The sequence below is a fragment of the Apteryx rowi genome, unplaced genomic scaffold (genome assembly GCF_003343035.1).
Source record: "Apteryx rowi isolate R43461 unplaced genomic scaffold, aptRow1 scaffold_580, whole genome shotgun sequence".
Lineage (NCBI taxonomy): Eukaryota > Metazoa > Chordata > Aves > Apterygiformes > Apterygidae > Apteryx > Apteryx rowi.
The window spans coordinates 382,314-406,459 of NW_020450850.1; the positions used below are offsets into that span (position 1 = coordinate 382,314).

At 35.7% G+C, this 24,146-nt stretch overlaps 1 protein-coding gene across 1 annotated transcript in view; it reads left to right on the plus strand.

Annotated features, from left to right (window-relative positions):
• Positions 1–1,133: 1,133 nt before the first annotated feature.
• The window catches only part of COG6 (component of oligomeric golgi complex 6), a 57,099-nt gene continuing 34,086 nt past the window's right edge, over positions 1,134–24,146 (plus strand). The window contains exons 1-7 of the mRNA XM_026082529.1: positions 1,134–1,157; positions 4,734–4,792; positions 9,308–9,503; positions 18,395–18,506; positions 20,859–20,941; positions 21,180–21,250; positions 22,472–22,565. Coding sequence (XP_025938314.1) covers positions 18,408–18,506; positions 20,859–20,941; positions 21,180–21,250; positions 22,472–22,565 — 347 coding nt within the window. The 5' untranslated portion in view covers positions 1,134–1,157; positions 4,734–4,792; positions 9,308–9,503; positions 18,395–18,407. The remainder of the gene's footprint in view (positions 1,158–4,733; positions 4,793–9,307; positions 9,504–18,394; positions 18,507–20,858; positions 20,942–21,179; positions 21,251–22,471; positions 22,566–24,146) is intronic.

Here is a 24,146-nt window from a genome sequence, read left to right on the forward strand (position 1 = left end):
AGGGGGGGCTCCCCGGCGGCGTGGCGGGGCCGGCTGCCCCCGGCAGCAACCCGCTCTCCCGCAAGCTCAACAAGATCCTGGAGACTCGGCTGGACAACGACAAGGTGGGGCCGCGGCGCGGCGCGGCCTGCCCGGCGGGGGTGGGCTCGGCGGGCGCCGGCCCCGCTCTGCCCCTCCGATTTGAGCTCCCTTGTCGCGCAGATTAAAAGCGAGGCTCCTTCGTCCTCCCCGAGCGGCACGCCWCGCACCTGCTCGTCCTCCTCCAGCCGCGGGGAGGTTTCTATCGCTAGGCTCTGCGGGCGCTTCTGAGGCTGTTCCCCATTTCAATGTTTTGTAGCAACGGATAGGTCATGCTCTAACCAAATACAATGTTTCTGATTAAAGCCATTATAAAAATAATAGACAGAGTCGTGTATTATAACATATGAGCAGCGGAAGGGCTCAGCAGTTACTTTAGTTATTTACCACCTGAGCCGGAGCCTGTTTTGGTGGTCTCTTTCCTTTAAAACCACAAATTGGGTTAGTTATATGTAACATCCGTCTTTGTAACTGAATGGAAATTTTGGCTCTTTTTTTATTTCTCAGGAAATGCTGGAAGCTCTCAAGGCTCTTTCGACCTTTTTTTTTGAGAACAGTTTACGCACACGAAGAAACTTGCGTGGAGACATTGAACGTCGAAGTCTAGCCATAAATGAAGAATTTGTCCACATATTTAAGCAAGTTAAAGAGGTAGTGTGTTTACAGTTTTATCAGCTATCTCACAAGAGCACTACTACTTAAAATGTTTTCCTAAAGGACTTAGGGATGTTTTGATTTCCCAGGACAAATGTACTTTTACAGTAAAACTGTTTCAGAACTTGTACCATCTGATGAAAATCTTGCTCAGAGGGAAATGATATTTTAAACAAGTAAAAAAAATCACTTGTGAACATTGATCTGTAGAGGTACTTCTGCTCCACTGATCCCTAATCTACAGTACCTGTGTTCCTCCCAACATGGGCATCTCGTTTTGGTGGGATGAAGCTGGGCCCAGATGTGGCATTTCTGATTTAAAAAAACAGATATTGTTGTTTGAATCTGTTTAGGAACTCGAGAGTATAAATGAAGATGTGCAAGCAATGAGCAGCTGTTGTGAAGATATGTCCAGTCGTTTGAAGGTAATACATGTGTTTTCCATTTTTTTCCTTTTGAGATGTATTTGCTTTCTTTTAACGGGCTAAACAATTATTTTGGAGGATTAACAGCGCAACTGAGATGTTTCCAAAGTATAGCTATTATTTTACTTTAGGATATTAACATTTTTCTTTTTACTTGTTTAGAAAATGTATTGAGCAAATTATTTTCCTTTGTTCCTACTTCCAATTCAGCAGATAGCAATAAACCTTTTTGAGAATATCAATGTAATATCCATTAGTGTTTTTGTGGAGAGAAACTGTTTGATTAACTAGGATATGCGTGAGATGAAAGGGTTAATTATGTTTGTGTATTTTGATTTAAAAATTGTCTGTTGCATTGACTACAACTGTTGAGTTACACATTCATATAAATATCTCAGCTATATTTGTGAGAAAGTATATTATAATTCAAAGAGTGAGACAAATGTAATGTGCAGTCTTGATCCTATTGTTTTTGTTTCATAACTATGTCTCAAGATGTTGAGGCGCAACAAAAGTAATTTTGTTTCATGATAATCCTGAATACATAATGTACTAGAGGATAAAAGTTGTGCTTTACTGCTTTATAACACGTTACTAAATGTGGCCTCATTTTAGTGTACAAGTTTAATACTCAGTCCAGTGGTGAGTTTAAAAGGGTTATGAATATTTGCATCTAGGCTGAAGTATAGATGTTTTGCCAAACCAAATCTGTTCTGAGGATAGCATGTGAATTGTAGTATGTGAGTGAGAGTCCTTCTCTAAAAACTCCTGTGCAAACAGTTACTTTCTTCCCCTATAATGTGTACTTAAAGATATTTAGATGAATAGACTTCATAAACATTGTATATAAGGGAACTTGAGAAAGCTCCTAGTTTCATGAGCTTTCTCCAGAAAGTGTGAGAGAGGAAATACACATACAGTCTAGCCCACTGCACCATTTAATACTGTTCATCTGGATATAAATCTGCTGTAGTTCAGAGACTGATTAAACTCTCAGATGTGGAAATGAGTCAAGTGTCCATGCAGATTTTTATTCTTTTCTGTCTTTAGATTATGTAATGCAGCTATCATATCTTTTTCAGAGCAAATAGGGCCACCCTGCTGTGATTGATTTTTCTGTTAAAATCAGTATATAGTTTTGGTCTCTGCCTCACAGAAGGTTTCTTCTTGAGCCCTGTAGAACTCTGACTTTACTCAATTCAACCTGTTTTACTTGTCTGTATGATTATAAGATAAGTTAATAAACTCATGAACTAGCAAACTCAGTTGTCAAGTACTCTGGTATTTTACCTGAAATAAAACATCAAGGTGGCATGTGCTCAAGCTGAGTAAGACATCAGTGTACTGCGACAGAAGAGCAAATACAAGATATAGAAAGGAATATTGCACATAAGGCAGAAGTGTAATGAGAGGGCAGTGTATTAAGACAGTAGAGCAAATGCAAGATACGAGAAGGTCTATATATTTCTCTTAGTCTCAAAGCTTTTACATTTTATATTTTGTAAGTTTATAACATTATTCAATAGAAACAGCTAGCTACTGGTCCAGGACAGTGAGTTAATATATGTGATGGCTGAATGGAAGAAAAGAAGGCAAGCACTAGAATGTGACAGGGATAAAGCAGGGTTAAAAGATAATGAACGTTTTAGTTAGTATACTGAGGTGGAGAAGAAGAGAAATGTTTTTATTTTGAATCCATAAGAAATATAGCAAATATCAACTTTCCAATTTTCTGATGTGTCTGACTCTTTTCTACCAGTTATACTGTTTTGCTTGTATTGTAAGCTCCTACTGTTGTTACTGTATGTATATAATGTATCTGACTTGGTTTTGGATGCATGTAAATAAAAAACGGTTATTGATGTATCTAGTCAGTTCCAGCAAAATTGCTTTTCTTTCCTTTCTGCTATCTTGCTATTACTAGTCCTCTTAACAATTATTTCTATCCAGAAAGGAAATGTGGAGAACTCTTGTTTGGAAAGGAAGCAAATTTCTTCTTCCCTCTGCTATGATATATTAAAATCTGCAACTCTGAAGGAAAAAAAAAAAATACCTGGAATTAGTGAATTTCTCCACAAAATAGTCCAGGACCAGTCTTCAGTTGTAATGGTCTTTTCTATTATATTGAAAGTTGCAGTTCTTTATTGCTCATCTCTCTGTTTTTGGCTTTTTAAGTGAAAGGTATTGCTGAAGGGTGAACCCCCACCCCCAAATCTGACGCATTAAAAGTCAATGTATATTATTAAAACGGAAATAAAGTTACAAATATGAATATATATATATATATATAAAATATAAAAAGTCTAAAGATATCTTAAAAGGATTCTGAAGTTACTAAATCTTCAGGAAATTCTGTCAAGTTTTGTATGCCAGTCTATTATAGTTTCCTTTGGAAAATTCAGCAATTTGCACTTTAGCAGTACTTGCTTATTGTATTTACGGAATACTCAGGCTCCCTCTGACTGAAGTCGTACTTGTGCATTTTCTAGTTGTTTTCACCTTTCAAGGTGTTCCTGTAGCTTAACTGCTTTTGCTTTATAGCTACTCTAATACAGCAAGTAGAAAGGGCTAGAATGAATCAATGTGTGTATATACTTGCATTAGACCTTTAAGAGGTTTCAAGGCTGTCTTGTTCATTTTCAGCTAAGACAATAATTTAGCTTTATTAAACATAGTTTGATTTCAGTCTTGAGATTATTCACCAAGAGTATCTTTATAGTTCTTTCCCACCCTCTTCTCTTGCAGTATTTTTCCATATTGAGTACATTTTGATTTCAGGATTTGTGTGTGTGTGTGTGTGTGTGTTTAATTTCCTTCTTTTTCTCCCTAAAACTAGTGGTGTCCTGTGCGAGAAAAACAATTCCAGATCTCTCTTATCTTCTTGCTGAGAAACGTATTTCTGAACTCTTTTAACTTCAGTTACAGCAGTCCCTACAGTCATGCGACTGCTGTCTGTAGCAGAATTGTTTCTGCATGGATTTCCTTGTGTTGTCATCACTGACCATTCAGAGCTGGGCTCTAGTGATGGACACTGGGCTTTTTCAAGCTGAGCATTTTAAGTGTATTGCACTTAGGCCTTACAGACCTATAAGCTGCTTGGGCAATTGAGCTGAGTATAGCTGAGAAGCACTGCTGTATTCATGTTATCTAATATGGCTGGGTAGGTGCTGACACTAGGTGGTTTGACATCCAGATCAACATTTCTCACTTCTCATTTGTAACAGCAAAGAATTTACAATTGATGAACAGACAAAATAATGAGAACTCTTTGTACTATTTATGTAACATTTTTATATTAACTGTATCTGAATTAAATATTAATTATGTGCATATATAAATTTATGTAAAGATAAAAATATATGTGGATAAGGATATTAATTAGGGTTTTCTTTCATGCCTGAAAACTGGGAGGGTTAGTGAATACTTATTGCAAAAAAGCAGTCTCTTTCAAAGAGTACGCTGTTTCAACTACTTATAGTCAGAAAGCCACAAAAGTATTACATACTTTTAAAGTTTGTGTAATACATTTGATATGTTTGTTTGTTTCACATACTTACAATTCTAACTATATTCCAGGCAGCAAAGGAACAAACCCAGGACTTGATAGTGAAAACAACAAAACTTCAAGCAGAAAAGTATGTATACCATCTTATTTATTTCTTAAAGACATGACCGTACTGGTCTGATTTAATTTTAGATCTGGTTCTGTCTTTCTTATTTTTGAGTATTGACTTTGCTTTTTTATTTGTACTTTTGTTTTTGACACTGTTCTTGTTTGTAGTTTAATTGGAGTTGAACTCTTAGTTTATTACTGGAGGATACGGAAAGTTAAGAATGTGTTAGTGCTTACTGCCATAAAAATGACTTTTTAGGGAAAAGAGTAAGTTCTAGTAGTACAGTGTGCCAAATATGAATGTGTTCTACCTGATGCCAGTTGACAATATAAGTTACAATGTTTTATAAGAGATAAGATTGTACATCAGATTAGAATTCCTAAAACATCAGTATGTTTTGTTTCTTGGACTTAAGCTTTTAGAAATACTTGGAATAGCTTATTGGTATTAATCAAGGTATATAGGATTCTTCCAGTTGTCTCTGAACTTAATTTTTTTCCCTAATTACGCTCAAACACAAGAAAACATTTGTTTACTGTGAGGGTGGTTGAACACTGGAACAGGTTGCCCAGAGGGACTGTAGAGTCTCCATCTCTGGAGTTATTCAAAACCCAACTTGACACAGTCATGGGCAGCCTGCTTTAGCTGACCTTGCTTGAGCAGGGGTTTTGGGCCACATGGTCTCCAGAGGTCCCTTCCAACCCCAACTATTCTGTGACTCTCTCTAGCTTAGTGTTCCAGTAGTGCAGTGCCATTGAGTGACTGGTGACTGGTTGGTTGCTGTTTCCTGTATAATTAAGAGATTTGCACAAATTTTGTGCAGACTTAAAGAATGACTTTTTATTTGCTGCATAATAGGGTTTTTTCTGTGTTACAAATACAGTGCTTTATATAAAAAGGGTTGTGGGTCTATAAATCTACAAAAGAAGTATCCATACCTTTTAAGTGAATTCCTTCACATTATAAATATATAAATATAGAGAAGTTGTTTGCCATTATTTTTGTTTGAGGTTTTTGTGACCTAATATTTGTCTTTGAAGGAAGGATGATTTAGACTTTAAAAGAAGGGTGTCGGGAAGCAGAACTGGGATTTGCTCTTCTTAGTCACTCTCTTAGTCTGTGACTTTGGATGAATTCCTCTACTGACAAAAATTTACCAAAAGTATTTCAGTGCTCATTTTTTTCATTATTAGTTTCGTATTTTTTTGTTTTTGTTGTTATTCCAATATATTCTTTGGAAAGCACTCTTGTGCAGAGATTAACAACAAAAAGTGGAGTATAACATACGTTTTCCATATTTAAAACCAACTGTAAGATATATAAGTACAGTTCAATGATCCTAATGCAGAATACTTTTTCCCTTGGTCCTCCAGCCTCTCGTGGAAGAATAGATTTGTATCTTGCTCTTTTTGGTATTTTTACTCATGGGAAGAGGATAATAGTCTATGACAGATTCATATAATCTTTATCATTTTTATGGTTAGAGCATCTAGTTTTACAGCTTTAGCCTTTGTCAGCATAGAACAATGAATCTCCTTGCTTTATGTGCTTTCTTCTAGAAATTATATTTAGAACACTGGAGATTAGAAATAATTATTTCCAGTGATAAGTTTCTAGTGGAAATTATGATTTGGGATAGTCCTGGGTGCGCTTTCAAAATCACTAGGCTCATGCTGTCAACTTCGGTAGGGGATGGATTATGTCCTCTGAGAGTCTGAATGTGAGGTTAGAGTGTAATCTGTATATAATTTAAAAGTTGAATGTGGCATACTGCATAAAATACAATACTGGTTGTTATAGAATGAAGGATTTTGCAAAGTCACAATTTAAGGAAGTAACTGAGCAAAAGGCAGGGCTTAAATCACAGAAACACAGAAGGGCTGAGGTTGGAAGGGACCTCTGGAGATCATCTAGTCCAATTCCCCTGCTCAAGCAGGGTCACCTAGAGCATGTTTCCAAGGATTGTGCCCAGATGGCTTTTGAATATCTCCAGAGAAGGAGACTCCGCAGCCTCTCTGGGCAACCTGTTCCAGTGCTCTGTCACCCTCACAGTGAAGAAGTTTTTCCTCATGTTCAGCTGGAACTGTCTGTGTTTCAGTTTGTGCCTGTTGCCTCTCGTCCTATTGCTGGGCACCACTGAAAAGAGTCTGGCTTCATCCTCTCTTCACCCTCCCTTCAGATACTTATATGCAATACTAAGATCCCCCCCAAGCCTTCTCCAGGCTGAACAGTTCCAGCTCTCTCAGCCTTTCCTTGTAAGAGAGATGCTCCAGTCACTTAATCATCTTAGTAGCCCTGTAAATAATTTTGTTATTTTGAATATGAATATATGAAATAGTGAGGTAGAGAAGTGGTCTTCTTTTTTGCATAGTCTCACGGAAAAGGAAAGTTGCTTTAATTCTGTTCTGAAGCAGAATAAAAGATAAAGAAACCGATTCCAAGTGATGTATATCTAATTCTTCTTAAATTCCATTAAAAGAGATTCTGCTGTTTTATTCAATTGCACCAACAGAGCAGAATTTTCTGTGCAATTTTTAACTTTGAAATATTTTTTAAAAAATCAAACTTTGTCTCACATACCACAGTATGTCTGAATTGTTTAAGTTCTTAAACCAGTGCTGAGGAATGGGATGTTTTTAAATATAAATAAAATTAGTTACATGCTTCTTTTTTGCATTAGTAATTACTAAATATTTTATAATAGCAGACATAATAGATTGCATCAATTTGCTGAACAAGTTGTTTACACTGCCCTTGAGGAAAGTCTTGATTCTACCCATGTCATCAATTTCTAGATTTAATTCTAATCCATTTTCACCTTTTGGCATTTTTTTTTTAATAGCTTCCAAAATCATACTTTAAATGAAACAGTGCCTCAGTAGCTATCAGTCAAAAAATAATGTCTTCTATTATGATTAGCATTTACTTTAGCTGCTCATTTTCTCCTAGAAGGAAAATGGCATGATTGAATTATAAAACTGAAGAGAGACGCTAAAGTTGCAGATGCATTTCATTCATTTAAGCTAATTAGGGATTTTAAAATGTTTATTTTTTGTATCTGATACTGAAATTTTAGACAAAATGAAAAGCTGACATCTTCACTCAGAGAAAATATGCTGAAGTTAGGAAGTTACTCATCTTAGGCAAATAGTTAATAGTTCACAGCTTTTTATTTACAAGTTACTTCTCTTCATTTTCTAAGAATGCAGTCTTGAAATGTGCAGAAACTCTCTTAGCTTTGATTTTGAGTGAGGATGTTTAGTTGTCTTTCTGTAATAATTTTAAGACTTTTTCAGTAAATGACAGGTGGAATCTTTGGCTTGGGTAAACTCTCTTCATGTCTGGTCAGAAGGAAACTTTGTCAAAAGGTGTTATAATTAGTATTGTGTTTAAACCAGACTGCAGTTAGAAGAAAGAACAGCAAGTTCACTTCAAAACTAGGGAAATAATAAAAATCAGTAACCAAAGTCTTTATAACTGGAGTTATAACTTTATCCACCTACATATACAAAGTAAATATTTAAAGGAAGCACTGAAATTGTAAGTGACCTATTTTCTTAGATAGCAACAGTTTTTGATTTTGCAAATATAAATACCTCTGCAGAAATTCTTTTCCCTGTATGGGGTTAGCATCTGCATAGTGGTGTGGGGTGTTTGGGTTTTTTTTGTTTTTTTTTTGTTTGTTTGTTTGTTTTTTGAGGAGCTGCATGATAGCAGCAAAGCACAGTTTCCTAAAGGTGCACAGTGACCATGGGAACATGAGTACGAGGATGAACATTAAGTGAGAGTGTTTATTTGTGCTTTCATCCTTGCAAGTTATTCTTTTTTTTTTTTCTGCAGTAGTTGCAAAGAATGGCAGTGTTAGTGGTTCTGTGCAGGGACTTGGCTTATTATGCTTTCTAGGTATTTTTTGCATTGTTTATCACCTATATTATAGCTGTAGTTAGAGATGATATTCAAATTCCTACGCGTCTTACCTGATCTCCTGGTTGGTCATTCTAGTTCCTCAAACTACCCATGCCAATTTTCTACAGCTTACTATACAAATAAGAGTTGGAGATATTAAAGTGGTCTCTCAAGGGAAGGGACATCCTATAATAAGTTTTGAATAGAAGCTTATATCCCTTATTTCAGAGGTGTATTTTGACAGCATGAGCTTGACCATAAAGGTGCCAGCACTGGTAGTTTTTGGTTGCCAAGTTACTTTGACAATGTAGCATGAAATATGTACGTGCTAGTTTAGACTAAATAAATACATATTAGGAAAAGTGTCTTTGGATATAAATTAAGTTAAATGTCTGGCTGCTTTCAGGGTCTAGGATAGTTTTATTTCTTTACTTCAAAAGTACTGGTAGTAGCTGCTAGCTGCTATTCCCCACCACTTCTATGAAGAGTAAGGGGAGAAAATTTAGTAATTACTGGAGCAGTGAGTGGATAGTAGATGTGTTTTGGGGAATGTTGCAGTGGGCTATGAAATCATGATGGTCTTTGAATACTGAAAATCATAGACTCAAAACTGTGAACTTTTCTTTCTAGGCTTGCTACCTAAAGGTACTTCACGGGGATCCTGTAAGAGTCAAGATTAGAAATTGAGAGCAGATTAGTAGGGTTTTGAGAAATGTTCTTCTCTCTGAAAATTTTGTGTTTCCTGCCGTGATCATCTGTGTGAATGAATCAATTTTCATGTGCAGGATGGTTGGTTTTACCCAGCTCATTTCCATGAGGACCGTAGGTATGGTAGAAAAGGTTATCACATTGTAGAATGTGTGTACGTAAGATCCAGATTATTATTATTTTTTTTTTAAAGGAGAGCGTTTGTACATAGTGTTTGGGTTATTTGTTCAGAGGTGTCCTGGGAGGAGTTTTTCTTGGGAGGAGTGTCCATGGTTCCTGAGGTGAGTATGTAAAATGGCTATAGACACATGGTCAGAGGAGCAACCATTACTAGAGTTGCAGTGGACTAAAAGTTGGAGTACAACATACACAAATCACAATATCAATAGAGCTGATAGAATTGCTTATATTTAAGAAAGTCCAACACTCCTATACGTAATCCTGATGAGCTCTTTTGGAGTTATGTTGGCAAAATGTGTGATTAAGACATTTGGTTAGATAGATGGGGAAGAAAATAGCATGTTCATCTCAGATTCATTTAAAACTTCTGCATTCTCAAGCTGTTGCTTTGCAGCACATTGTTTTTCTTGTAACTTAGTATGTGAGCTTTAGATCTGATTGGTATAAACGCTAAATAAAGTATGTTACTTAGATTAAGAAAAAAAATTAATCTTTCTTTACTACAGTTGCACTGTTATGTTTGGGAATATGCCAGAGTAAGTGCATTTCTGTGGTCAATTATGTTGCTTGTTCTGAACTTATTAGATTAATTAAAATAACAGTACTGTATACTAGAAGCAGAGCAATTGTCCTTCACATTTTTTAAATTGTAATTTCAGTGTAACGTAGAAACTAGGGCTTTTTTTTTCTTTCCTATCTTTAAAATTGAGACATGAAGACTTTCCACCCTAACTTACCACAATTTAGTAAAATCACAGTGTGAAGTAAAGTATCTCAAACCATTCGACCTATCTCCCTGCAGGCTAGGATTAACTCCTTGATGTCTAGTATTTTTTTTTTTAATTTATTTGATAACTTGGATATTAAAGAAATACTGAGGCAGGTGATTCTGACAATTTCTGTGAAGTGCTCAGAGTCCACTTCATTATCTTACAGATTTCTGTGTATCTATTTAAGCATGCTGATACTGCTTTTAGGTTATTTCTGGCTTTTTATATATAATAATAAGGGGATAAATCTGCTTTCAAACAGCATCTGTTGTTTTTAAAAATATGCGGATTTATTTATTACCATTGCTAATAGGCCGACAGAGGAGTGACCTCACTCCTTTAGGTGTGTGGATTTTTTTTTTTTTTATCAAACTTCCTGTGACTTGTCACTTCCCTTGTTGTACCTGAGTTTAGTTCTTTTTCTTCTTTATATAAAGCCAGAAAACTACTTGCAATACTGAACTTCTTCACCTTGGATTGGGAACAATTTTCCAGGAGTTCAGTACAGTTCCAAAACTAGAGAAATAATAATTTAGTTCCAAAATACTGTACATAGAATGCCAGAGGGCTGGCTGCATAGTAGTTTTACTGGCCGTTTAATGGTAAGATACTGTGCAAGATTGTTTTGAGGTTAGCCATAAATGACAGTCATGGATCTAACAATTGAAGAAAGAGACCAGAAGATGATAATTATAATACTAATTTATATAAAATTAAAGAAAGATGATTACATGAGTGTATGCATGTGCTCAGGATAATCACAGAAGATAAGCCTGCAAAAATAGAAAATTGGTGAGAGTGCAAATTAATTTTGTGGAAAGAAAGAAGATGATACCAGCCTATATGAGAGAATGTTAATGGAAACGGCTTGAGCAGATATTTTTCAGACAGGTGAGAAGATATAGGAGCTTTCTTTGAGATTATACTTTTGAACACGTAAGCTTAGAAAATAGGTTGGTTACTTCTGGTGATTCTCTATTAGTATATCAGCAAGTTTTTAAGGTTATTCTGCTGGTATATGCATGTTAATAAAACTTTAATGTTTTATAATTAACATTTGCTTTGTTACTTTCTATTATTTGCATTCTTAAGCGGAGCAAAATGCATGTGTTTCAATAGGCAATCAGTTATGTTGATTCTGGAAAATCAGTTTCTGTAGCATTAGTATTTTTTACTTTTTAAAAATATGCTCAGAAAACAGATTTAACTATCTTGGAAAGCAGCAGCATATACATCATTTTATGTTATGTTAATTGAATTACATTTAAACTTGTTCTTTACTGAAATTCAATAACCACAGTTTTCAGAGTTCAGTGAATGATTTGACTGTCACCTCAATACAAAGTCAAAAGTCTTGGGAAAAGTGTTTCTCAGTGAACATCTACTGCTACAATAGTGCTACTCTTAAAACAGTGGTCCCTCATTTCTCTCTGTCTGTCTCTTCTATATGGGGGAGGCTTGAAATTCTGGAGCCAATTTCCACCACCACCACCACCCCCCCCGATTTGTACCACTATAAAGCATAGGTAATAGATCATAAAGCAGGAGTCAAAAGGGCTATAATGGATCTGAAGAGAGAACCTAATTTGCAGCTTTAGTCATCACCAGCAGAGAAACACTGCTCTGAAGTGCAGAATCAGTTATACACTATATAGAACTGTGTGTATATACACGCATTCACATGCATGCACATGCGTGCACACACACATGCACACGCACACAGACACAGACATGCACACAGACACAGACAAACACACATACTGTTCCTGACTGATGTTTGTCTATCTGCTCATAGAAAGGTCCGTGAACGGAGAGTCCATGGTCCCCCTTGGTAGTTGATTTCAGTTCTTTAATTGGTTTCAGTTCTTTATTTTCCTAATATCCTATTTAATTCTCCTTTTGCTACTGTTTAAGGTCGTTTGTTCTGATCTTATTCCAAGGGGATGTGGAGAACAGTGTGTTCTTTTCGTATCTTTAGCAACATTTTAGAATTTGATGACTAATTTGAAGACTAGACTAAGCAGTTTCATTTCAAATGTCTTTATACCAGCTTGTATGAAACATAGCATGCATCTATATGAAGCTGTCCCTCTGTTTGGTACAGCAGTATCAACAATATTTCATCTCTGTAAGATGCAAAAGAATCTATTTATTGGAAACATATTCCTTTTTAACTTGATCTCCGTTCACATTGCTAAACACTGATTTACCTAATAAGTATGTACATCAAATGGCTGATGTGAACAGTTCTGAAGGTGAGAACAGCTTATTCACATTATTCTCTAGATATGTACAGATGACATTCGTAGAAAGCCTGACTGGTATGTAAGTAGAAAATGATCAAATTCTATTAATTTATTTACAGCAAATAAGCTTTTCATTTCTGGTGTTTAGTAATCTGTTTGACAGAAGCTGTGAATCATTTCAGTGCAGTTAGTATCTTCTGTTGCTAAACTTCTGTTTGATTTAGCCTTTCTTCTTTACTTAYTTATTTTTACAGTGGAAGGTATATGGCAGGGCTTCTCCATTGCAGGCTATCTATCTTTAGAGAGGGACTTTAGATGGGAGAAATCTTCTAAGTTCAAGTCAACTTTCCAGCTGTCTATATATCACTTTCATAATGACTTTCATAAATTCAGTAACTGTTCAACGTATAGGTAATTAAGTATTTTTGCACCTTCTCCTGTTCTTGGAACACTTATCTCTGAAGCTTGTTCTTTCCAGTAAAAGCCTTTTTCTAATTTCCAGCCTAATTCTTAGATTAAAAATTTTCCATTTCCTCATGTCGTCCGTTATCTTAAAGGATGGGTTTTTTCCCCCCTAAGTAATAGTTAGGCAACAGTCGTGTTCTCTGAGCTCTTTACTGAAGATTACCAAGCACAGTGTCCTTAGTCTCCTGTCATGAAATAGACTCTCCATTCCCATGAGCATCCTGCTAGCCCTGCTCCAATGTGAGTCCACTGTCCTTGACACAGATGACCAGGATTGCAGTCTGTTTTCTGGATGAAATCTCACCAGAGATGTTACACTTCTTTTAAAAGTACTGCTATTTCCTTGTATCCTGGGAATATGTTAGACAATTCGCTATGATTTTCTATACCTTCCTTTTTTTTTTTTCTTGGGCAGAAAATTTCTTGATTGTATTCCATGGTGTATTAGTCACTGAATATATTCTCATAATGTTTCTGTTCTCTTTTAATAAAAGTTGTGCATTTGACAGACAAAATGGCAAATAAAAACACTTGTCCTTAGCATTTACAAAAGCATTTTTATATTCACAGCTGATATTTATTCTTAGGAATGGAGTTTCCTAACCCTTACTTGTGTGTAAATCTTTTGTTATGTTATCTTGTATATCTGCCCTCCACAAAAAGCATCACAGAATAAAAATTTTTTCATGTACTACTGAAAGGCATTTGTACATGTCTGTTAAAGATGGCTGATGTTTCCTTGAGTTAGAAATACGCCACCTTTTTGAGATTATAAAGATGTGATGAATCCTCAATACTGTAAACTGAAAGTAATTTCAGAATGTGCTGCTATGACTCTTCCTAGGTGAAGGAAATAGCAGATTTCTATGACATGCTTAGTGGCAATATAGAATCAAACTTTGGAAAAGTCTGTTTCTTCTCCATCTCATTTTTTGAGCTGTCTAGGTGATAATCCTAACAAACAATGCACATTTGTATTTGGTTCAAGGGAATTGTGCATGAAGTGCATAGTTTTCTCAGCCTTTTGAGTTCTCTTGCAAAAGAATTCTGTCTCCGTGGTAACGATTAAAACTGGGAAATTGCTCTTTGTTGGATTTCCCCCCCAGCCCCCGAGCTTAAAAGTCTACCAGCGCTTGACACTTTCCCCCTTTTGCATTGGTACTGTGTTCCCATGATGTGTTAGTTTTGCTCTTTTATGCAGAGATGACTTTTGTAAAAGAAAAAAAAATGACTTTGAGATAGCAACACAATATCGGCCTTCCCCCGCTATCCTATGTGTGCCTTGAACACAATCTAGAAGTGGTTATGGTGACAGAAAGGGCAGTGGGACATGAAATGACCAAATGTCTACGCAGGGATTGGCTTTAGTTTTTGTTACTACCTGTTTTGCATAACACTACCATGTAAAATCTTATAACAAGCTTGAGTGATATTTTAATCCATGTGCACACTTTAATAAAACTGATTAAATTCTAGTTAAATAGTTGTTAGCTTAACCCTGAGGATCATATATAGATTTGAATATCTATATGAATGTGGTGGTCTCATTAATACTGTACACTGCCAGGTAGAAGTCAAGGGTACATAGCACCTATTTATATTTTTTGTTCCCAATCAATCATTTTCTAGGAAATAGAATCTCTTTGTCATGCAGATTGATAACCACAGCAACATTCATAATCAGCATAAGCAGAGGTAGCTAACTTGGGTTTTGAAACTGTATTTGAGAAGCATGTTGAAATCCTGTGTTCTTTGTTCCAGAGAGCCCAAAAGAAACAGCTTTAAGCTATTCTGTTGGAAGACCACCTTTATTAAAGATGGGAGATAAGTAGTTTAGAAAAAGTGATGTTTAAAAAAATTGCTGAACTATCAGCTTCATATCAGTCTAATGTACTGTTAAAAATTAGCAACAGGGCTTTATCAAAAGTCAAAGACATGCTTTTAGGTTGTAGGATAGATGCTTCTCAACTACTTCAAAATCACTGTCTTGAGAAAGATATACAAAACTGCTGCCACCTTGAGGCAGTTATTTTATGTTTACGTGGTGGAACTTTTAACTTGACAATATCTCAGAGTTTAATATATTGACTCTGTTTTATATAATTGAGTGTGTGCAGAGTAGGTCAGTAAGCAGTTATGGCAGGGGTTAGCAAAAGACGCAGCCAGAGGCGGTAATGGCCTTAAAGCACTGTGTTTGATGGAGCCTCATTCTTGGTAGCAGCAAAAGCAATAGAGGGAAGACCATGTGGAGTGGGGACTTACAGGAGAAGAGAGTTTCAGTAGCGAGTTGCCTGCAAATATGAGCAAAAAGTTCATGAATGTGAGGAGAATAACAGACCTGCTTCTCCTTTTCTTCAGAAATTAGTGGTTTTGTTTTGTTTGTTTTTGTATTTTCTTTTGAAAAGTGATTTGTTCTAGACCACTTACATTTGCCAGTCTTTTATGTTTGTTCTTTTATTATTATTATTATTATTACTACTATTACTATTATAACAGAGGAGTGATAGGGCACAAAATTCCAGAACTGGTGAGCGAGTGTGCTTTTTGTCAAGTTCCTGCCTTTGGCCCTTGTTCTTTGAAAGTCTGCAACCCTAACTCCAAAAAATCTGGAAAGCAAACTGAAAAGAAATTAGTATGTCCAGAATACTGCACTTCTCAAATTCAGACCCCTCCCCACCTCCAACTTGGTGCAAGTGTATAGACTACTATTGAGAGCTCTTATAAACTCCAAAAATCTCAAGAAAAAGAGATAATAGTAACTGTAAGAGTAGTTGAAGCTTTATGCACTCAGGAGGCACACAGCTTCGGTTTGCCCAGCCTAAGTCAACTAAGCATTGTACTTAAATGTTAAGCTGAAATTTCCTTACAAGATGACAGACTCAGAGCAACCACTACATAAAGTTAATCCACTAAATTATATTTTCTGTTGTTTCAGTCAAATCCAGTGATGGTGACATCGATGGATTAGAATTCCTTAGCCCATTGTGTTTGATAACACTTTAGGTCTTTGCCCAATTTTCAATTTGAGTAGTGACATCACATGCCTTTAGGGGTTTTTTTGGGGGAGGGGGGAAGGGAGGGCAGGATCTAAAATTTTTTTTGTGGAAATGAGCCCCTTTTTAACCCCAGAAGAGTTTTAAAGTGTGATTTACATGAGCAGTTTTGCAGCTGCAGTCACTGACCCCATGCCACTGCTACCTCACTGTGCTGGCACACCTTTTAATGTGGGACTATGATGAACTGGACTAAAGAATACATGTACCCCCAAAAAATGAAAAATTTTCTTTTTCCCTGACAGATTTCTGTTCATTAAATTTACTGAACTTCCATTCTCCTTCCACTTGATGAGAGCTACTACACTTCCTGTGTCAGAAAAACATAACAGTGTTGGAGAACAGTCTCAGGTCTTTTAAGTTTGGAGATAGTCTCATGTGTCCTCACTCCAATGCTGGAGGTTTGATAAAATTATCCAAAAGAGCAGATGGGGCAGATCAGTCCCTTCAGACCCATCACCTCTTACTTCCTCCCCTCTCTGACCCCATCCACTTCTAATCCTCTTCCTCCTCATAGCCCATCCCATGTGCTGGAAAATCATCTCTGCCTCCTTGCAAAACCATCGTTATGCCTCTCAATCTCTTTCCTCTGTTCTGTTTCCTCTATTCCAAGTACCTTTCTCAGCTTTTCTTTTCCTCCTGTACCTAAATATTTGGATCCCAAAGTTGCCAGTCTACTTCTGAGCCCTCTGTATTTTAGACTGCTTCCCTGTTCTTCCTCACTTGTAGTGAACCTCCACCAGAGAGCTTGGGTAGTGCTACTGTTTTCCATGGATGCATCTGCTGTCACTGCCCATTTAGTTGGCCAAGATTACCTTTCATCACTCTTGTCCCTTTGCCCAGAAAGATTTAGCTTCATGGAAACACTGAGTTTACAGTAGTGGAATTCTCTTTGAGAAAATTAAGTAGCCAGACAGCCAATTTTTAAGCATTGAAAAACTATCAATGTAAGGGCATAACAACTCTATCTGCCTAGGACACTGGGGAAAATTGGCTGTCAAGTAAAGATGCGGTGTTAAAGCATATGAGTTAGTTTTCCATTTTGTTTGTGTGTCTTCCTTATAAATTACAAATGCTCTTTTTTTTCCCCCACACCTTTGATTTTCCTTAATTTTTCTGTTAAACAGCTTTGGATTTTATATTCCTTTTCTTCTCAGTATAATAGAGTGCTGACAATTATGAAATATTTTAGCTGCTCTCTAAAAGAGTTTGTAGTAATTCAGGATGGGAAGTTCATCCACATCTACAGAAGGGAAGTTTTCCATGTTTGTTCTTCAGCTGAATACAGTCCAGATAATTGTTGGCTAGTAGAAAAGCAGTAAATAAGTAAAAGCTTACTTTGCAAGCTTTGATCTTGCAAGGAAATTTAATTATGGCAGCCAGTATTAGAGGTGCACTTGTCTATCTTAACCTATCTATAATAACAGTGTGTTTATCTTGTAATGGTCACATTGGAAGTTGAAATGGTCTTAAAGTAATTGAGCATTATTCTTCTACAAATACTTAATTAGTGCCTCCTCGACGTCCAGAAAAATAGTCTGTATTTCCTGTAGTGCTATGGGCCCACAACACAGTTTGAACAATTTTGCTGTTGCTACTCAAATTTCAGTCCTTTCCTTCCCATGGAATAAAACTATATTCATTTGGGTCATTCTGTGGTTGTAGGGTGTGTGACAAAGCATGCATGTAAAAAGATACTACCCTCTAGATGGAGTCTGCATATTACTTGCTTGCAGTGTTTATTTGAGGGACGATAACCAACAAGAAAATTAACCTTACATTTTGTTTATTATGAAGTTAGTAAATTAGTATCCCAACTGTATATTGTTAAACAAAAATGGATCCATTCTACAGAAAAGTAGATTGAACTATTGTTCATTTTCTGATTTGGGGTGTTACAGCTTTTTGCTGTCTCTCAAAACATGAGTTGGAAACCCATTCTTTCCTCAATGAACTTGAAAGGAAATAACTGGCAGGCATTATATTGTACAAGTGCAAAGTATCTGGGTTAGATAACTTGTGATACAAATGCAAAGAGAATATTTATTAAAAAAAGTATTGTTTTTCAAATGTGTTAACTTACCTTTACTTTTTTTTTTTAATTAATAATGTTTGTAAGCTTAACAGAAAATTATATATGAAGGTGCAACTCAAGTGTTCGATGGCAAGAATGTACTATTGGAATTTAATAGTTGTGATTTCTAATGCTAATTATATTTCCAAAAGTCTGAATATGCAAAATGATTGGAGATAAACATAAAAAGCTAATATCTCTTTCACTTTGTTTCTTTACAGTCAGAGACTAGAAATGAAAGCACAAGTTGCAGATGCATTCATAGCAAAATTCCAGCTGACACCAGATGAAATGAACCTCCTTCGAGGCACAAAAGATGAGCCAATTACTGAGGTAACTCAATGAACATTAAAAGCTTTGCCCTGAACTAAAATGCAGAAACACTCTAGCTGAATTGTACATGAAACCTAATTATTGGAGTGTAGTTTCATTTTACATGGAGAAATGTATCTTTTTAACAGAATGTTGAATTTCTGATGAGCTATAAGAGCTCTCGTATCTTCCTACTCTTTTCTACCTTTATGGAGCCTGAATTTTCAGCTAAGATGTTCTAAAACTTCACTGAGCTCAAGTAAAGCAAAGGAGAATTTGCAGTGCTTCAGGAATATGGAGCACTATTTTTGTGCATGTGTGTGCATTTTGCATAAGTATATATATAAGTATTTTATATAACATAATATATAAATAACTTGAAACAATATGAAGTGGGACTTCCCTCATTATTATTTTGTTGCTGAAAATATTAAATGCTGACTCATTTCTAGCCACCTTCCAAACCAAGTTTTTTAATATGTTTATGGTTTTAGGTAAGAAGGCACATTGTTCTGCAGTAAAAGCAAACTGAATAACAAGAGAATTGAGTATATTTAATAGATTTTATTATTGTAGCTGCATGGAAAACATTCACTTAAGTGCAGACTACCTGCTGAGACATGGTATCTCATTTCCACAGATATCCTGTTTGCAGTTTAAGCATTATTAAAGAAATAGAACAGGTAACCATAAACAGTGCTAATGAAAGCATAACTGGAACATTTTAAATGATTGTGCACTTGAGTAATTGCTGTATGCTTTTGTACTATTACCCTGAAAGAAACATTCAGGTTGAGATAGAAAAGCACAAAAAATCCCTAAAGCAAACAAAACCTACAAATGTTTTGCTTCCAAGGGCTTGATCTAAAGGCCAACTGAGTTTTTATTTTAGTATATTTTAAACTAAGCCATCTCTTGTATTTCTACGTGTTATTTATATATTCCATCTCCTCTTTACATATGGGAATTGATCCTGCAAGCTGATAAGTATACTTAATGCAAATACAGTTGAGGTCAGTGTCTTACAAGGTCATCTTTTCAGCTCTTAAAAAAAAACAACTTAAAGCAAGCCCATCTCAAGCCTGGGAAGGGAGCATTTTGCTCTTTTCATGATATGTTTTCTCTTTTCTGCTTGAAGCAGCTTTCCAAAATTGCTGCATTGTATAGAAAATCTTTCCTTTTCACTCTTAAATGAATTTTGCCAGTCTATGGCAGAAGGAATTCTTTCTTTCCTGTTCTTTCCCTATGCATGTTGCAGTGCACAATGACAGTAACACTGTGCCATTTATTCAGTGCTTGGCTTGCAGCAGAACAAGGATTAGTCCTATCGACCCTTCTGGACTACCTAAAAACTGTGCAGAAGTAACCAGGATATAATCATAGTTGTGCTACTGAAGTGGCAGACTTTAGTAAAATCATCTGTGCACTTTTTCCCTATGATAGAACCAACCAACGTGCTTAAAATATTATTGAAGTCAGACTTCTGTTTGTGGGATTTCTTTTTTTTGAATGAACATTTTAATTATAAGATCTGTGAGTTGGATTTTCATAAATTTATCTTCCACACAGTTGATGCAATGCCGTAGATCAAATCAGTTGAGTACCTCACTTAAAGAAAATGTATGTTTTTATATGAATTGAACCAGAGTGGAGCTCTAGTTTTCCGGGGTAAACTGTGTCCAAGTCACAGAAGGAACAAACGCTTGTGTCTGAATTCTCCAGTCTTCTTCATAATGTTTGAAAGATGACTTCATAAAATGACTTATATTTGAAAATGTTAGTGGATTTGCTTTAATTCCCTAAAAAAAAATAACCTAATCTTTTTGGCAATATTTCAGTGTTTTCTAGAGACTGCTACTGATGTGTTATTTGCAGGGAGAGGTTAGCTTGGAAAACCTCAGTTTATTGCAAATGCTTGATTTTTCTTAGGAATTGTTAATTTGCTCATATTAAAAGAAAAAATACCAGCCTGTAATCATTGTGCATTATAGCTTATCAGTTTGCTCTTCAGTTGCTTATGTTAATGAACAGAAGATAGAGGAATATACAGTAATGTACTTAAAAATATCCTCCCAAAAGAGGTAAACAATAAAGGTAAAACACACAGATGCTGTATAAAGCCAGGTTAAAAACACATCTTTGCTGTTGTTAAAAAAGTTTTGTGGAATAACGGAGTAATGACAGGGAGAGAAAACATACTAAGGCTATTGAGGTAGAATGAAGGGGAAGATGTGTGTGCAATTGTATTTTAAAAGCAGCACTTGGAACATGGACCTGCAAGGAACAAAAATGTGGAAATGGAATGAGGAATACCAAATGCTAGAGATGTGAATGGAAGTTGCTGCTTTTAAACGCGACTTGATTTATTTATAGGATTTTTTCAAGGCATTGGGAAGAGTAAAGCAAATTCATGATGATGTCAAGATTCTCCTCCGGACAAATCAGCAAAGGGCGGGGTGAGTGTTACTTAAACAACTTAAAGATAACCATTTACTAATTAAAAGAAATGTTTACAGTGAGGTTTCATTCCTTACATCATATTACCATAAAGCGTATTCCACATCAAAACAAAGAACAGCAGCATTTTTTGAAATGTTCTTAATTTAAAAATGGTGCTTTTTATTAGATTTCTAAATGCTTTTACTAGTACTACCTAAAATAGTATTTGCTAATAAAATCCTTTTTATCTTGTAGCTTGGAAATTATGGAACAGATGGCTTTACTGCAAGAGACATCTTACGAACGACTTTACAGATGGACTCAAAGTAGGACTAAGATTGTTTTTGTTATTTCTATGAATATTACTGCGATGACTCCTTTAACTCCTTGATAGGAGGTTGAACTCAGCAAGAACCCTTTCCAAGATTCATTAACACGTCTTTGGGTTTCCTTCTCAGTGAAAAAATTGTCTAAAAGCTAGCTTTTGTGGATCAAATTGTTAACTTGGAGATCCGTTTTGGGCTCATAATCACTGGCTGATCACACCTCTTTCTGTAAAACTATGCTATTTATTTGCATTTTTCAGATGGTCTTTCACAGAGGTCAATGGCTACAGTTTAGTGGTCTAATTGTTGAGTTCATTGCATTTCATTTTCTTGCAGGTCACAGGAAAGTTCTCTTTTTTGAAAATTTGCTAGTAAGATCTATCTTAGTAGGAGGAGTGGTTTATTACCTTTTAAACTTGATTAAACCTTGTTTAAACCTACCTTTTAGACTTTTTTTTCTTAGCATGTTCTCTTGAATTATAGTATGTAATATTTTTCCACATACATACTCTGGCTCCAGACATCAGTATTTCATGGAATATCTTGATAGTGTAAAATGTAGATGCTTTGTTTCACTTCTCTGTTCTCCCAAAATGTTGACAGGAAGATATGCGAAAAAGCTGGTGCAGTGGGAGCATACATTGACTAGTTGTTTTTCATTGGATGCTGAAGTCTCAAATGATGRTTGCAGTTTGGCCTCTAGTAAAAATTCATCTATATTATGCTAAATTGTGTGATTTGATTTATATGATTTCCACATTCTTGTGTAGAATATGCAAACTTATAAAGCTATTATATGTAGAGATGTGTCACTTAAGTAAAAAATATATAGCTTGCTTAAATAATATATGCTTCCTTTTTTCTTAGTAGATTACCTGGAATGTGGCAATCAAGGGATTATGGAGCCTAACAGAATTTTGATGGTTGAGTGGCTTAACAATTTGTACATAGGCACAACCAGATACTTCCTTTAATTTTTATTATTGTTGAGATTTGTGACGCCCATCCATTTTACAGCAAAGTAAAGCTTATGGGAGAGGGGAAATTTAATTACAATAATACAGCAAGGCTATGCCACATATTCTGAAGGTTTCAACTCAAAATCTAAAACCTCTATGAGTTTTTAACCTGTTTTCTTGTTTGTCAGTCTGGTATAGGTGATGTTACATTACCTATTTACTGTGTGAATAATCTATTTTTATTGGTGTTAATATTTTTCAGATGAGTGCAGAACTTTGACACAAGAATCGTGTGACATTTCTCCAGTTCTCACTCAAGCTATGCAAGCCTTACAAGATAGGCCTGTCCTATATAAGTAAGTAAATGTTCATGATTAACAGAAATGAGTATTTCCAGTCTATAACACTTACAAATTGACACGAACTATAGGGAAAAGGATAGTGGCATTTAGTCTTGCATCAGATTAAAGAAAAATTGTATTTCAACTTCTCTAAATTTCAGAAGTCTTTATGACACAGTTATAGTACAGTAAATATCATTGGCTTTTTTCCAACTTACTGGTTTCTAATTAAATTAAAATGTCAGACTGTTTTTATTTTAATCCAAATGAACTGTGAATGTGGGCTGCTCTCCTTGTAGGGTTTTTCTGAAGGAAAAAATGCTATCCAAAGCATGTGATTGTCTTGTTTAAATCCCCAAAGTAAAAATTTGCTAAAGGCTAATTAGTTTTTACTCAAGTGCTCCTGGCAGTGAGAGTGTCTTCTATTATGAGTTGGACAATAATATCTTAAAACCAATCTACTATACATGGTGTGCCTCCAAAGTGTAGGGGTACCTATGTATATGTTACATACTGCTATTTAATTCTTGTTCAGGATTTGCTGAAGGGACTATTTAACCTAAATGAAATGCTAGTTACTAGAGGCAGAATAGCCACAAGATGGCACTATAGTAACTGTCTTTATTGGGGTGACATTGCAAGCAGGTACAGTTTTACAGTTAATTGTAATACACTTAGCTTCTTTGTGCTTTAAGGTGGTTTTTTTTTTAATCATTGAATCATTCATCATATTTTTCAACTATTGCAAATTACTCTTAGCCAAAGGCATCCAGGACAGCAGAGTACTAGGCTGTCTTTCAAAGGCTAGCCTTGTCTTTAAGAGTGTCAAAGGTGCAAAGTGAGCTGTGTGACACTATTAATCTTCATGGAGGTGAATGTGTAGTGCAAATGGGCCTTCTGTCATTAAGAGAGAGACTGAACATCCCTATATGCTTAGACAGTTCTGCTAATTAATTTAAGGGAGGTGTGGTATCTTACAAGAGCTCCCCAACTGTTGTTCATGGTGCTGATACTCCTTAAATTTATTGGGGCTAGTTAGTACATTGGGCCATAGCTGGGGATTGCAGAGTCCTTTCTTGCATTTTGTCTTCCAGGCTCTTTTACACAGCTGTATAGGATCAGTCACAACTGTGTTCACAACATTTTATAGGGGTCTTTATAGATATGGTTTATATCTTCTGCAATGAATATTTTGTTATGTTTAAGTTACTTTCAAATTTCACATAGTTTTGCTTTCTTAACATTTATGATAAAAATTCATCTTCTGTATAAAATGTGCAGCTGGCCAATTTACAGTAAATCTTCAAAAGCTGCTTCATTTTTCTTCCTACATCTTTTTCACAGACAATAGTACTAATATTACCAATGTTTGAATGCAACAGGACATATTTTTCTCCAGAAAGGCAAAAGTAAACATTACTGTAGAAGATGCAACCTTATGTGTCTCATCTTAGATTATCGTGCTTAACTACTTGCTACAGCAGTATTGATAAAACTGCACTATTGATGCTTTGTAATATTTTGAATCTCAAGATTACTTTATTTCCTTCCAAAAGTAAAAATTCTGTATGTACCTTTGTACATACCACACTGGTG